Below are 14,558 nucleotides of genomic sequence, written 5' to 3'. Positions count from 1 at the left end.
GGGTGGCATGCTGTTCTAATTTGCGGTTGGCCTGTAGGAGGATGCTCTGAATAGCCGGTGTGGATGTGGGAGAGGAAAGATTGAGGACTTTTATTAAGGATAGGAGTTGACGGGTGTGTTCATTGGCTGAGTTGATGTGTAGGTGAAGGATTAGGTGGGTGAGGGCAATGGATTTTTCAGTTTGGAACTGGTATAGGGACTGATGGAAGGAAGGGTTGCAGCCAGAGATGGGAACTTTAAGTGTGAGGCCTTTGGGGGTTATGCCAAATGTCAGACAAGCCTGAGAAAATAAAATATGTGAGCGTAATCTGGCTAGGGTGAAGGCATGTTTGCGGAGGGAATGTAAATAAAACTTAATGGGGTCATTGTGGGGGTGTTGTGAGGGTGACATGGTATTAGAAGGTGGAAAGTGTAACATGAGGTTGAAATGAAAATGAAAGATAAAAATATATGGGGAGAGATAAGGGTGAACTAGAAAGTAACTGGAGATCTGGTATGAAAAAAGGCGAAAAAGTGTTGGTTAAGTTGATCTTGTGGTGAACTTGGGTTGGTAGACAGCGATGTGCATGAAGGTTAGGTGGTTGTGTTGCCGCTAAAACACGTTAAAGGACGGAGAAATTCGGGAAAATTTCGAAAAAACGTGTAAATGTATTAAAAGGAGTGGTGTTGTGGTGAAAGATTACGAAAATGGGGCTAAAAATTGTCTGACGAAGAAATAATGACGTTAAAACCTGTGGGGAGCGGCTGAAAATGATCAGTGATGTGCGAAAAACGGAAGTGGAAATAAAGTGAAAGTTATCAGAACTAGCCGAAATGGTTGTTTAATACGTGAAAGCAGCTGTTATTCAACTAGAAACGGTGGATTTTATAGCAGCGGTAGTGTTGAAGGTGGAAAATAAAATTTTTTTGGTTATGGTTTGGAAGTGGGTTACGTATTATTGAGTATATATAGGCGGGATAAAATTCTATTGCGGTAAAAAGGGGAAGGTGAATACGAGGTAAGACTACTAGTAAAAACAGAAAGAGAAAATAAGACGACAGGAAAGATTTCGAAATGCAACAGCGACAATAACAAACGTAATTGTTGGGTTCAAATTAATGATATGCTTATAATAAAGGGAAACATTCCACGTAGGAAAAATATATCTAAAAACAAAGATGATGTGACTTACCAAATGAAAGTGCTGGCAGGTCGACAGACACACAAACAAACACAAACATACACACAAAATTCAAGCTTTCGCAACAAACTGTTGCCTCATCAGGAAAGAGGGAAGGAGAGGGAAAGACGAAAGGATGTGGGTTTTAATAAGGAGTCATTCCAATCCCCGGAGCGGAAAGACTTACCTTAGGGGGGAAAAAAGGAAAAAAGGACGGGTATACCCTCGCGCGCACACACACACACACACATCCATCCACACATATACAGACACAAGCAGACGTTTTTAAAGACAAAGAGTTTGGGCAGAGATGTCAGTCGAGGCAGAAGTGCAGAGGCAAAGATGTTGTTGAACGACAGGTGAGGTACGAGTGGCGGCAACTTGAAATTAGCGGAGATTGAGGCCTGGTGGATAACGGGAAGAGAGGATATACTGAAGAGCAAGTTCCCATCTCCGGAGTTCGGATAGGTTGGTGTTAGTGGGAAGTATCCAGATAACCCGGACGGTGTAACACTGTGCCAAGATGTGCTGGCCGTGCACCAAGGCATGTTTAGCCACAGGGTGATCCTCATTACCAACAAACACTGTCTGCCTGTGTCCATTCATGCGAATGGACAGTTTGTTGCTGGTCATTCCCACATAGAATGCATCACAGTGTAGGCAGATCAGTTGGTAGATCACGTGGGTGCTTTCACACGTGGCTCTGCCTTTGATCGTGTAAACCTTCCGGGTTACAGGACTGGAGTAGGTGGTGGTGGGAGGGTGCATGGGACAGGTTTTACACCGGGGGCGGTTACAAGGGTAGGAGCCAGAGGGTAGGGAAGGTGTAAACAGGGTGTTTAAAAAATGACCGGTATATTTGAAACGGCAATAAAAACTAAACGAGCAGCGATAGAAATACACCGTTTGTTGCAATATGCTTGGGACAACAGTACATTTTCAGGCAGACAAACTTTCGAAATTACAATATTTACAATTTTCAACAACAGATGGCGCTGCGGTCTGGGAAACTCTATAGTACGATATTTTCCACATATCCACCATGCGTAGCAATAATATGGCGTAGTCTCTGAATGAAATTACCCGAAACCTTTGACAACGTGTCTGGCGGAATGGCTTCACATGCAGATGAGATGTACTGCTTCAGCTGTTCAATTGTTTCTGGATTCTGGCGGTACACCTGGTCTTTCAAGTGTCCCCACAGAAAGAAGTCACAGGGGTTCATGTCTGGCGAATAGGGAGGCCAATCCACGCCGCCTCCTGTATGTTTCGGATAGCCCAAAGCAATCACACGATCATCGAAATATTCATTCAGGAAATTAAAGACGTCGGCCATGCGATGTGGCCGGGCACCATCTTGCATAAACCACAAGATGTTCGCAGTGTCGTCTAAGGCAGTTTGTACCGCCACAAATTCACGAAGAATGTCCAGATAGCGTGATGCAGTAATCGTTTCGGATCTGAAAAAGTGGGCCAATGATTCCTTTGGACGAAATGGCGGCCCAGACCAGTACTTTTTGAGGATGCAGGGACGATGGGACTGCAACATGGGGCTTTTCGGTTCCCCATATGCGCCAGTTCTGTTTATTGACGAAGCCGTCCAGGTAAAAATAAGCTTCGTCAGTAAACCAAATGCTGCCCACATGCATATCGCCGTCATCAATCCTGTGCACTATATCGTAATGTCTCTCGTGCAGCAATGGTAGCGGCGCTGAGGGGTTGCCGTGTTTGAATTTTGTATGGATAGAGGTGTAAACTCTGGCGCATGAGACGATACGTGGACGTTGGCGTCATTTGGACCGCAGCTGCAACACGGCGAACGGAAACCTGAGGCCGCTGTTGGATCACCTGCTGCACTAGCTGCGCGTTGCCCTCTGTGGTTGCCGTACGCGGTCACCCTACCTTTCCAGCACGTTCATCCGTCACGATCCCAGTACATTGAAATTTTTCAAACAGATCCTTTATTGTATCACTTTTCGGTCCTTTGGTTACATTAAACCTCCGTTGAAAACTTCGTCTTGTTGCAACAACACTGTGTTCTAGCCGGTGGAATTCCAACACCAGAAAAATCCTCTGTTCTAAGGAATAAACCATGTTGTCTACAGCACACTTGCACATTGTGAACAGCACACGCTTACAGCAGAAAGATGACGTACAGAATGGCGCACCCACAGACTGCGTTGTCTTCTATATCTTTCACATCACTTGCAGCGCCATCTGTTGTTGAAAATTGTAACTAATGTAATTTCGAAAGTTTGTCCGCCTGAAAATGTACTGTTGTGCCAAGCATATAGCAACAAACGATGTATTTCTATCGCTGCTCGTTTAGTTTTTATTGCCGTTTCAAATATACCGGTCATTTTTGAAACACCCTATATACACTCCTGGACATTGAAATAAGAACACCGTGAATTCATTGTCCCAGGAAGGGGAAACTTTATTGACACATTCCTGGGGTCAGATACATCACATGATCACACTGACAGAACCACAGGCACATAGACACAGGCAACAGAGCATGCACAATGCCGGCACTAGTACAGTGTATATCCACCTTTCGCAGCAATGCAGGCTGCTATTCTCTCATGGAGACAATCGTAGAGATGCTGGATGTAGTCCTGTGGAACGGCTTGCCATGCCATTTCCACCTGGCGCCTCAGTTGGACCAGCGTTCGTGCTGGACGTGCAGACCGCGTGAGACGACGCTTCATCCAGTCCCAAACATGCTCAATGGGGGACAGATCCAGAGATCTTGCTGGCCAGGGTAGTTGACTTACACCTTCTAGAGCACGTTGGGTGGCACGGGATACATGCGGACGTGCATTGTCCTGTTGGAACAGCAAGTTCCCTTGCCGGTCTAGGAATGGTAGAACGATGGGTTTGATGACGGTTTGGATGTACCGTGCACTATTCAGTGTCCCCTCGTCGATCACCAGTGGTGTACGGCCAGTGTAGGAGATCGCTCCCCACACCATGATGCCGGGTGTTGGCCCTGTGTGCCTCGGTCGTATGCAGTCCTGATTGTGGCGCCCCCTGCACGGTGCCAAACACACATACGACCATCATTGGCACCAAGGCAGAAGCGACTCTCATCGCTGAAGACGAAACGTCTCCATTCGTCCCTCCATTCACGCCTGTCGCGACACCACTGGAGGCGGGCTGCACGATGTTGGGGCGTGAGCGGAAGATGGCCTAAGGGTGTGCGGGACCGTAGCCCAGCTTCATGGAGACGGTTGCGAGTGGTCCTCGCGGATACCCCAGGAGCAACAGTGTCCCTAATTTGCTGGGAAGTGGCGGTGCGGTCCCCTACAGCACTGCGTAGGATCCTACGGTCTTGGCGTGCATCCGTGCGTCGCTGCGGTCCGGTCCCAGGTCGACGGGCACGTGCACCTTCCGCAGACCACTGGCGACAACATCGATGTACTGTGGAGACCTCTCGCCCCACGTGTTGAGCAATTCGGCGGTACGTCCACCCGGCCTCCCGCATGCCCACTATACGCCCTCGCTCAAAGTCCGTCAACTGCACATACGGTTCTCGTCCACACTGTCGCGGCATGCTACCAGTGTTAAAGACTGCGATGGAGCTCCGTATGCCACAGCAAACTGGCTGACACTGACGGCGGTGGTGCACAAATGCTGCGCAGCTAGCGCTATTCGACGGCCAACACCGCGGCTCCTGGTGTGTCCGCTGTGCCGTGCGTGTGATCATTGCTTGTACAGCCCTGTCGCAGTGTCCGGAGCAAGTATGGTGGGTCTGACACACCGGTGTCAATGTGTTCTTTTTTCCATTTCCAGGAGTGTGTGTGTGTATATATATATATATATATATATATATATATATATATATATATATATATATGAAACAATTATCTACTTAAAAACTAGCTGCACTGCATTGCTAAACTGTGAATATCACCAACATAATACAAGAATAAAAAATGACTATCATACAGAAGGAAGCAGGCTAAAATTAACAGACAAAGAACCTGTAAATGCTGGGCGCATACTGTACAACAGTTTACCCCAATGTATAAAGATGGTAGAAGGTATGTCTCTTTTAAGAAAATTAAAAAGACATCTGATCAATATCGGCCCCTACAGTGTAAAAGAATATCTTGGAATAAAAAATTAAATAGAGTGTATGTATAAATTTTTTGTAATGTACTTTAATGACATTTTCTGTGAATATTCTATAAAATATATGTATATGTACTACCTTTTTGTAACTAGCTATGTGTATGCAAGATTTATGTAAAAATGAAGTGTCCAATATCATTATAAGAAATGATCCATGGACAAATAAGTAAATCTTCAGGATTTCTGGAAACTGGGGTGATGCAAAACTTTTTTTGATGTGTGTATTTCATATGCGCCTTCGTGTGCGGCAAAGTGTACTGCACGGGGTGTAATAGATCTCTATGACCGTGCTTTGCATACTCTGTGGCATTACCTTAACTACGTACTGAAATGTGCTATTCTGTGTAATTATGAGTGTTAAAATATAGCTTGCCTTATTCCTTCACTTTTTGTGTTCAGAATTACTTCCTTCAATGCACTAATTCCAACAGGTTATGGGTCCAGGCACCAGTGAATGCATTCGCAATAAGTATCCTGACGTAAAGAAGGAAATATCATCGAAATAAACCTGGAAGTGTGCAGTGCAAGCTATTGGGGCGAGCCGATTGTGGCGTAGTTCAATACTATCTTTACTACCAGTAAAAGTAATTGTGAAAATGAGTGCGGCAGAAATATCGCAAATAGAGACTTGTAGGTAACAAGAACTAACGCTACATGGAAATTTGCTGTGGAAGCATAATAACACTTGGATGATTTATGAAACGTAGTGAATGGTACAAAACTCACTGAGCAAAATTATTCAAATAAGGACCGGAAGGCAAGATCAAAGTTGATATTTTTTATTGGTCCAATGAACTATGTGCGCTCGGAGAAAGCAGTGACGGAAAAAGAAGTTTGGGACAAGTCACGGAGCGCATATAAATTGGGTGGCCCTACAAGTAACGTCAGAATGTTCCATGAACTTATAGCCATTCGACTGGATAACTGCAAGAACATTGGCGAGTATGTCAACAACATAATATTCACTTCAAAATGACTAAGGAACATTGCGTTAGAGATTGCAGATGAATGGGTAGGCACATTCTTGCTAGCAGGACTCCCCGAAAAATATGCACCCATGGTTATGTGGTTAGAAGGCTCAGGCATACCGATTACAGGAGACGGCATGGAACTGAAGGTCCTTCAGTATGTGAAAAGTGTGTCAGTACTGTTATGTGCCATGAACACCGTGAGAAAGAATACAGTGTAGTATTCATTGTAGTATCAATGCAAACAGCCTCCGAATGTCATCTTGATGAATTTATTGTCATGCCTAAACACATGTAGTGCCAATTCATGAAGACTGCTCGCTGGAGTTGGTATGTAAGTGTGTCTCCCCATCAGGTCCACAGTCATTTTTATGTTATTTTATTTATACGTCAACCTCTGTAGGACCAAATTGAGGAGCAAATCTCCAAGATTATGGAACGTGCCAGCACATGAAATTACAACATAAAAGTTTATAACAGATAAAAATAAATGCTTATAAACACAAAAAATCAGTTCATAAGCTTAAGTAAATGTGATCAATAATACAACAAGAATCAGCTTAATTTTTCAAGGAACTCCTCAGCAGAATAGAAGGAGAGACCCACGAGGAAACGCTTCAGTTACAGCTTGAAAGTGCGCGGATCACTGCTGTGATTCTTGAATTTGAGTGGTGGCTTATTGAAAATGGATGCAGCAGCATACTCCACACCTTTCTACACAAAACTTAAGGAAGTCTAATCCAAATGCAGGTTTGATTTCTGCCGAGTATTAACTGAGTGAAAGCTGTTTATTCTTGGGAATAAGCTAATATTGTTAGCAATAAATTCCCAAGTGGTGAAAAATTGGAGGATCAGACAGATCACCAAGGGTCCATACATTCCTCACATGTATGCTGTGAACTGCAGTGTGGGGTCTTGATTCATCCTGCTGGAATATGCCATTTGGTACCCAATTCATGAAAGGTATGACAATACGGTTTACCATTCTCGCCACATTCTGGCAAGCATTCAACTTCCTTTCATCAACTTCCACACCAGTCTTGTTGCTATATACAATAGCTCCCTCACCATGATTCCAAGAGTTGGAGAGGTGCTTCCTGTGATCTTTCCACAGGTCAACAATATACACACTGTCATCAATGTGACAATTGCAAACAGAAGCAAACCTCATCACTGAACATTACAGAATGTCATTCACTGCCCCAGTTGACTAGGTTCTACACAGTGCAAGTATCTGTTGTCTGTGGTATGATGTCAGTGATAAATGATCTACAGCAATGGTATCAACCCAGTTTCCAGTAATCTGTTGCTAACAGTTTGTGGAGACACTGCCTCTAACTTCCGCCTTCTTCTGGTGGTGTAGTCTTTCTGGAAAAACTGGTGCCTATTCATCTGTTGTCCTGAATCCATCTCATAACCACTCATTTGCAGTTGTTGCACTACAGCCAAGTGTCTGTGCAATTTATCTGTTTGTTACTTCAGTGTTCCTCATGCCAACCATTTGAACTTTCTCAGAGTCCAAAATATAGTGATAAGTTGTATGCACATGTTCTCTGGGAATACTGTGTTGGGAACTCCATGTAGAAAGTTCCAGTAACATTAGATGCACCCATTCCTCATCTGAAGTTAAGGCTTTTTTCTCTGCTGAAAATACACTTGCATAAGGTTAGAATTTTTGTCAACTTATACCACAGACATGAAAATATTGGAGTATATCAGTTTGGTGGTGATGTGTAAAGAAGTGATGGTGTACCATTTTCCATTTCTGTCTGTACATGGACTTCCACATAGCCCAAAAATAAGAGAAAATATTTAAAATGTAGAATTTTAAAAGTGTTGCCAGTAACAATATGTTTATAATTCCCATATTTTTCATCCACAACTTCTCCTTGTGTCAATAGTCTGTGTACCGTGGCAATAAAGATCATATTCACAAATGTTGAATATGATGGTCATCAGCAAAGAATACAGCCATAAGATGAAGCACACATCTGTGCACAGCACTGTAAATATTTTAAATTCTTGGTACTGATCACTGATACTGAGTAGCTTCTTTTTGTAGAGGTAGCAGACAACAACTGTAGACTTTCACAAGATCATTGAAGATCTTGAAGAGCTCACAAAACAGTCAAGTGGTTCATTTTTATAATGCATGTCAACCAGAATTTCATTACTAAAATGATATACGGATTTTCCTCTGTAGTCCTGAAACCAAACCTGATACATAATTAAACTTATCTACTCAGAAAAGGGGGTCGTATTTTACTAGAACACTCTCCCCATAAAATTTTGAAAAGACTGGAGGGAGTGAACTGAATCTGTATCCATAGGTAATCTGTTTACCTTAATTTTTAAAGATGAATGTTACTACACTTACTGTACGTTGCAACTTGTGAGGAAATGTGAACTGAGTTGTGGAATGATTACAAAGACAACATTCCATGGAGAACCATTAGTCAGCTCAATAATTTAGAGTTCTATTATAAATGCTATCCAAAGTCATATAAATTACTGCTTCACAACAATTTAATTATTTTGTAATTTCTTTAATGTTTATGTGCTCAAATGTATGGTTCCTTAGAACTTAGTAACTCAATTGTTTGCTCTAGATCCTGAATTTTCTGTCACTGTTGTGAAGAGCACATTAAACTTATCATATTTTTTTAAAATGTATTGTCATTGCTGTAATAGTTCCTGCCCAGCAAACTGATCTAATCTGGGATGTTGTTTTCATTTATCATTTCATAATGCATAAGCTTACTGTGCTCACTTGAACAAATAGAAGAACCAGTCATAACTTAAGCTTTATCTATGCAAAGACAAATTTTGAACTTGAAGTCGTCTTCAGTTAGCTTAATACAGTTATCTCTTGTCATTTGTTTTAATGCTGCAATTGTATTTCATGCTACTATCAGTAGCTGATTATTTAAGTGCTAACAGTATAGAGACTGAAGAATGTAAAGGTGTTATAATATGTGCATAATACTAGAATAACCAGCCACAGACTGCGGGATGAAAGACAGCTGCTATAGGTACTAAAAAGTAGATGACAAATCAGTAATAAATATGTAATGGTTTTAAACTAACCAAAAATGGGTGAAAGTCTCAAACTCACTAAAATGTGGTCGTATTGCCCATTATCTGAAAGAAAATAACGTTACATTTTTGCGCTTTGAATCTCTTTCTTTGAATATATTATTGTTTGCTTTTTATATAAGAGAGTGGAAATTTTTGCTACAATAATGAAGTTTCAGTTCTTCAGAAGACCTTCAACACAAAATTTGTTGTCTTTAGAATCAATATCCATTGTTTGCAAATGTATTTGTAACATAGTTAAATTTTTCAACTCTAGCATTTATTTCATGCATTTCTTCCATTATTCTTGCACTGCATTCTTTCTAAACATTGTGACTGACACTTTTAATTCTAATTATTGTCCTTGACCAAGGTCTCTATAGGACTGCAGAAGACCACTGTATAATTTGGGTTTTTCTCTTCTTACAGAAATTTCTTCATCCTTTCCCTCTTTCTATCATACCACTTTTCTCAGATCTTTAGTATTCTTTTTTCATGGCTCACTCATTAATGAGTACAATTTTCCTGTATTCATCTCCTGTCACTGATATGCCAACAACTACATAGTTATTTCCCTATGTCTCAAATCTCCTTCTCCTTTAATGTCATATCTGCCTAATCATTGTTGAGTTCTTCTATTTTTTACTCTTTCTGCCCATTGTCTTCTGTGGTCTTCTAGTCACTCCATTCATGTAGTTCTCAGTACATGGTCTACAAATGTTGCCATTTCCAATTATATTACTTCTGATATTCTTCCCTTGCTTTGGTAGCATCCTAAATTTGCTTCTTGATTTCATCTTTAACCTTCTCATACACACATCAAAAAAAGTTTGGCATCACCCCGGTTCCGATAACTCCTGAAGATAGGCATTGACTGTGGATATTGTATCACAGACACAGTCCCTTTGACTGTTCAGAGATGTCACTAAACCCACCCAAAAATGTAAACAACCATGCATGAACAGTGCGTTAGTCGGAGGGGGTCCGAAAGCTGATCAGTTCCAGTCATTCCCCCAGAAAGGAGGTACATGGCTTGTTTTGTCTGTAGTTCAACCATGCCTAGATGGTCAATACTGCGGTTCAACCGTGTCTGCATTGTTACTTTGTGCCAGTAAGGGCTCTCAACAAGGGAAGTGTTCAGGCGTCAGGGAGTGAACCAAAGCAATGTTGTCTAGACATGGACGAGATACAGAGAGAGACAGGAACTGTTGCTGACATGCCTCGCTTAGTCCGCCCAAGTGCTACTACTGCAGTCGATGATCACTACCTACTGATCATGGCTGGAGGAACCCTGACAGCAATGTCACCACGTTGAATAATGCTTTTCGTGTTATGGCTCAAACTGTGTGCAATAGGCTGCATGATGCGCAGCTCCACTACCGATGTTCATGGTGAGATCCATCTTTGCAACCACAACACCATGCAGCGCGGTACAGTTGAGCCCAACAACATGCCAAATCAACTCAGGATTGGCACCATGTTCTCTTCACTGATGAGTGTCGCACATGCCTTCTACCAGACAATCGTTGGAGATGAGTTTGGAGGCAACCCAGTCAGACCGAACGCCTTACACGCATTGTCCAGCGAGTGCAGCAAGGTGGAGGTTCCCTGATGTTTTGGGGTGGCATTATGCGGGGTGCCGTAACTCCAATCGTGCATGTCTTGTGAATGACTTCCTTCAGGATAACGACATCGCTTGACTAGAGTGGCCAGCATGTTCTCCAAACATGACCCCTATTGAACATACCTGGGATAGATTGAAAAGCGCTGTTTATGGACGACGTGACCCATCAATGAGGGATCTGTGCCAAATCGCTGTTGAGGAGTGGGATAATCTTACTGTAATTAATCTAGGCAATGACATTTTATCACAGTTCCTTTTTCATCAGTTTTGCAGCAGTTGTCAGACACATATTCTCTTGTGTTTCAGTAGATACATACAATTTTGTCAGTCTGACCAAATACACCTCTTCATATGTTTCACAATGCAAACAGAGAACATTGCTTTATTTCTTATCGTAAACAAAAAAATTTTCAAGTGTAATTTTAAGAGTGCATTTGTTAGTTTGAGCCCAAATTAGTCTAGTATGATATTTGGAGTAACAGTATTTGTTAAAAGGGATAGCCAACACACAAGGAATAACCAGAAATATAGCAGTGCAGCTGCATGGCTTTAGGAAACAGACAGCGCAGTGCAGACCAGTACACAAATTGGGGCTAGTTGGACATATTCATAATATTTTTGCAAATCGGCCTCAAAGTGATTACTGTACCGGACTGTATTAGTACTGTTTACTAAATGGCTTCCTCTCAGCTGATAATAATAGCAGCACCAGAAGATTGGAGAGGATTTATTGACCACATCTTCAGCTTTTCTATTAGAAATGAAAACAAAAAATGAACTGTTTCCATATTCATGAAAATAGCTTTGAAATTATGTAACATTCATCTAAAGAAGTATGTATAATGAACAAATGTTTAAGTGCAGTATTCAAATTAAGAAACATAGTACGCAAAATAAAAATTCTTTGTAATGTTTATTCAACTAAGAACTTGATTATAAACAACATTTCTAGTTATATATCCAGGAGCTGTGAGGTATAAATTCTTGGGTGACCCCACCATTGAGCAAGCAACATAAAGCTGTCCATGATAAAAACATGAAATGTCAAATCCACCTGACAGTATTTACCAGACAACCCTTGTGACTTGTTAATTGTAATAGCAAGTGCAAGTCTCAATGGAAACTGCAGTCTCTTGAAGTAAAATGGGAGATCTGTTGGAGTAAGGAGTATCTCTTTATCTATGTGTTGTACAGTAATATATTTGAGCAGGCACATTCAGCTGTGTATGTAGATACTGTCTGCAAAATACGTTGACAATAGAGATAATAGCGAAGAAGTAAAAAATTTAAATGTTATGCATAATGCAGTCATCTCATTATTTATGACATCATATCTCCTGAACTATGGTGGGTAGGTGGTCCTTATGCTAACAGCAATAGCAATTGTTGCCTGACAGTTGAGGATGTGTGTACCTATTTTGGGTGAAATTGGGTCAGTGGTCTAGGACATGTGGAACACATACATACATCTGTTTCTATGAGAGAGAGAGAGAGAGAGATATTGATTTTCTTTGCTGGATCAAATTCTTTGGATATGAAATATGCTGGTGTACTAATACCACTGTATTATTCATTTCAGATGTTGGTGAGGCAGCAAAACACAAAGCTGAAGCTGTTGCTGAAACTGTTGAAACTAAGGCAGTAGAAGTAAAAGAGCAAGTAGAAGAGAAAGTAAAAGCAGTCACAGAACAGGTGAAGGAGAAGGTTGAAAATTTTATACCAATCAAGAAAGAAGATGGGGAAGGCCTGACAAAAGTAGGAGATGATGCTCTTAAGAATGTTACTACAAAGGTTGGAAATGAACTGGAGAATGTCAGTGAACAGGTTACTGACAAAGTGCATGACGCTGTAGAGAAAACCAGTGAAGAGGTGGGAAATGTAACAGAGAAGGCAGGTGCAGAATTTCAGAACATAAGTGAAAAGGTTAACACTGAATTGGAACATTCAGTCAACAGAGCCAGTTCTGAAGTTGAAGAGATAACGACAGAAATTGGGACTGCTGCTGAAAACCTACATATGTCAATAGATAAAGCTGATATTGATATGGTTGATGAAGAATTGAGAGCTATTGAAGAAATGGAGGCAACTGAAAAGATGGTGAAAGAAGAGGGATCCATGCATGAAAATATGGTCGTGTCAGCAGCATCCACAGCTGAAAATGAAATTGATGAGAAGCATGAAACAGAAGATGCAAAGGAAAGCCGAAGTAAACATACCACCCCTGATTTGGACAAGAATGTTACTGAAGATGCTGAAAAATCTGGAAATGGTAGTCCAGTAACTAATGAAAGTGATGAGAAGACTAATCCAAGTGCATAATTGTGACAGAATTTTTGGTTTGTGTGTGTTGAATGGTTTAATGAATACAGAACAGAAAATATATGATATTTTGTAAAATTAATGTGCTATTTTGAAAATATTCTTGTAAAAAACCAAATGGACATACAAGATGCAAAATATGGTTGTGCAGGACACAGTAAAAGAAGTTATATTACATTCTATGTGTAAAAATGGTGTTGACTGTTACTATAAGTTTAGAAATACTTAATCCAACAGCACCCTCAACTTTCTCCATTATTCCACACTCCTGCTGCAGTGTAGGAGCACATGCACACACAAACACACAGAATACACTAACCAATGAGAAATAATTTGATAAGATTGTTTTTATACAAAAAGAAAATTAAAAAAAAATCTTTATTTCATTTATTGTACAAAAATTATTAACATTAAGTTAATCACTGAATGGTCTGGACTTCTCCTATCACTGCAATTGCATCAATCTCCACTTTTAAACCCTGGAACAATGCATAAAAATGACATTAATAGTTAACTTGTGTACAAAAATTGGCATACACACAAAATATTTGCTACTAATGACTAGTCCTGTATACACACTGATTTTCATAAAATGTATTGATTCTACCAAGATATAAGTCATCATTCATAACACTGATCATACATAATCTTTTGAATACTTTTTTGAATAAAAAATAATTGAAATTACCAAATACATTTTAGGAGATCATCACTGAAAATATTCATTAGTAGTTGCAATTAAAACTATATGATCATTCATTTTTTTAGTAAGTTAGTCTCAAACAAAAGTAATGTTGCCTAAGTAATTTTATAATTCAGTGATATAACCTGTACTTTACACCTAAAACTGTAACTTCAATATGAATCAATCTCTCTGCAGTGTTTGAAGTGCGTAATTCATTTTTAATCCCAGACTAGGCTTACCATGCACTTTTTTCCTTGACACAGTGTTAATATTGTTTCCAAGATTATATTACTTACATGTAGTTCCGATGCAGTATTTAATAAGTAATTATTTGAAGATCTTAATTAGTAATTATAAATGTAGTGAGTTTTGATGAAAAAGAAGATACTGAAGTACTGCAGTTTTTTTAAGCAAACAGTGTTGCGAAAATAAAAAATGTAAGCAAAATCTTTCATTTACACACATCAATTCATGTACTGTTTTACTTATAATAATTTACACAGTCAAGATGTAACCTCTGCTGACAGTGAAGTGTTTGTTCTAATTTTGCAACATCAACAAAAGTTAAATTACATGCGTGACTGTTAGCT

General features: G+C 40.3%; 2 protein-coding genes across 2 annotated transcripts in view; one reads left to right on the top strand and one right to left on the bottom strand.

Moving 5' to 3' along the window:
* Nucleotides 1-13,669, top strand: part of LOC124605813 (uncharacterized protein PF11_0207-like) — a 281,675-nt gene extending 268,006 nt beyond the window's left edge. Inside the window, exon 3 of the mRNA XM_047137721.1 lies at nucleotides 12,544-13,669. Within this exon, the coding sequence (XP_046993677.1) occupies nucleotides 12,544-13,283 (740 nt within the window). The 3' untranslated portion in view covers nucleotides 13,284-13,669. The remainder of the gene's footprint in view (nucleotides 1-12,543) is intronic.
* LOC124605814 (2-iminobutanoate/2-iminopropanoate deaminase-like) overlaps nucleotides 13,629-14,558 on the bottom strand; it is a 29,154-nt gene continuing 28,224 nt past the window's right edge. Inside the window, exon 5 of the mRNA XM_047137722.1 lies at nucleotides 13,629-13,762. Coding sequence (XP_046993678.1) covers nucleotides 13,703-13,762 — 60 coding nt within the window. The 3' untranslated portion in view covers nucleotides 13,629-13,702. The remainder of the gene's footprint in view (nucleotides 13,763-14,558) is intronic.

This window comes from Schistocerca americana, chromosome 3 (assembly GCF_021461395.2).
Source record: "Schistocerca americana isolate TAMUIC-IGC-003095 chromosome 3, iqSchAmer2.1, whole genome shotgun sequence".
NCBI classification, from domain to species: Eukaryota; Metazoa; Arthropoda; class Insecta; order Orthoptera; family Acrididae; genus Schistocerca; species Schistocerca americana.
The sequence above is the reverse complement of the archived record's forward strand: the minus strand, read 5'-3'. Positions and strand labels throughout refer to the sequence as shown.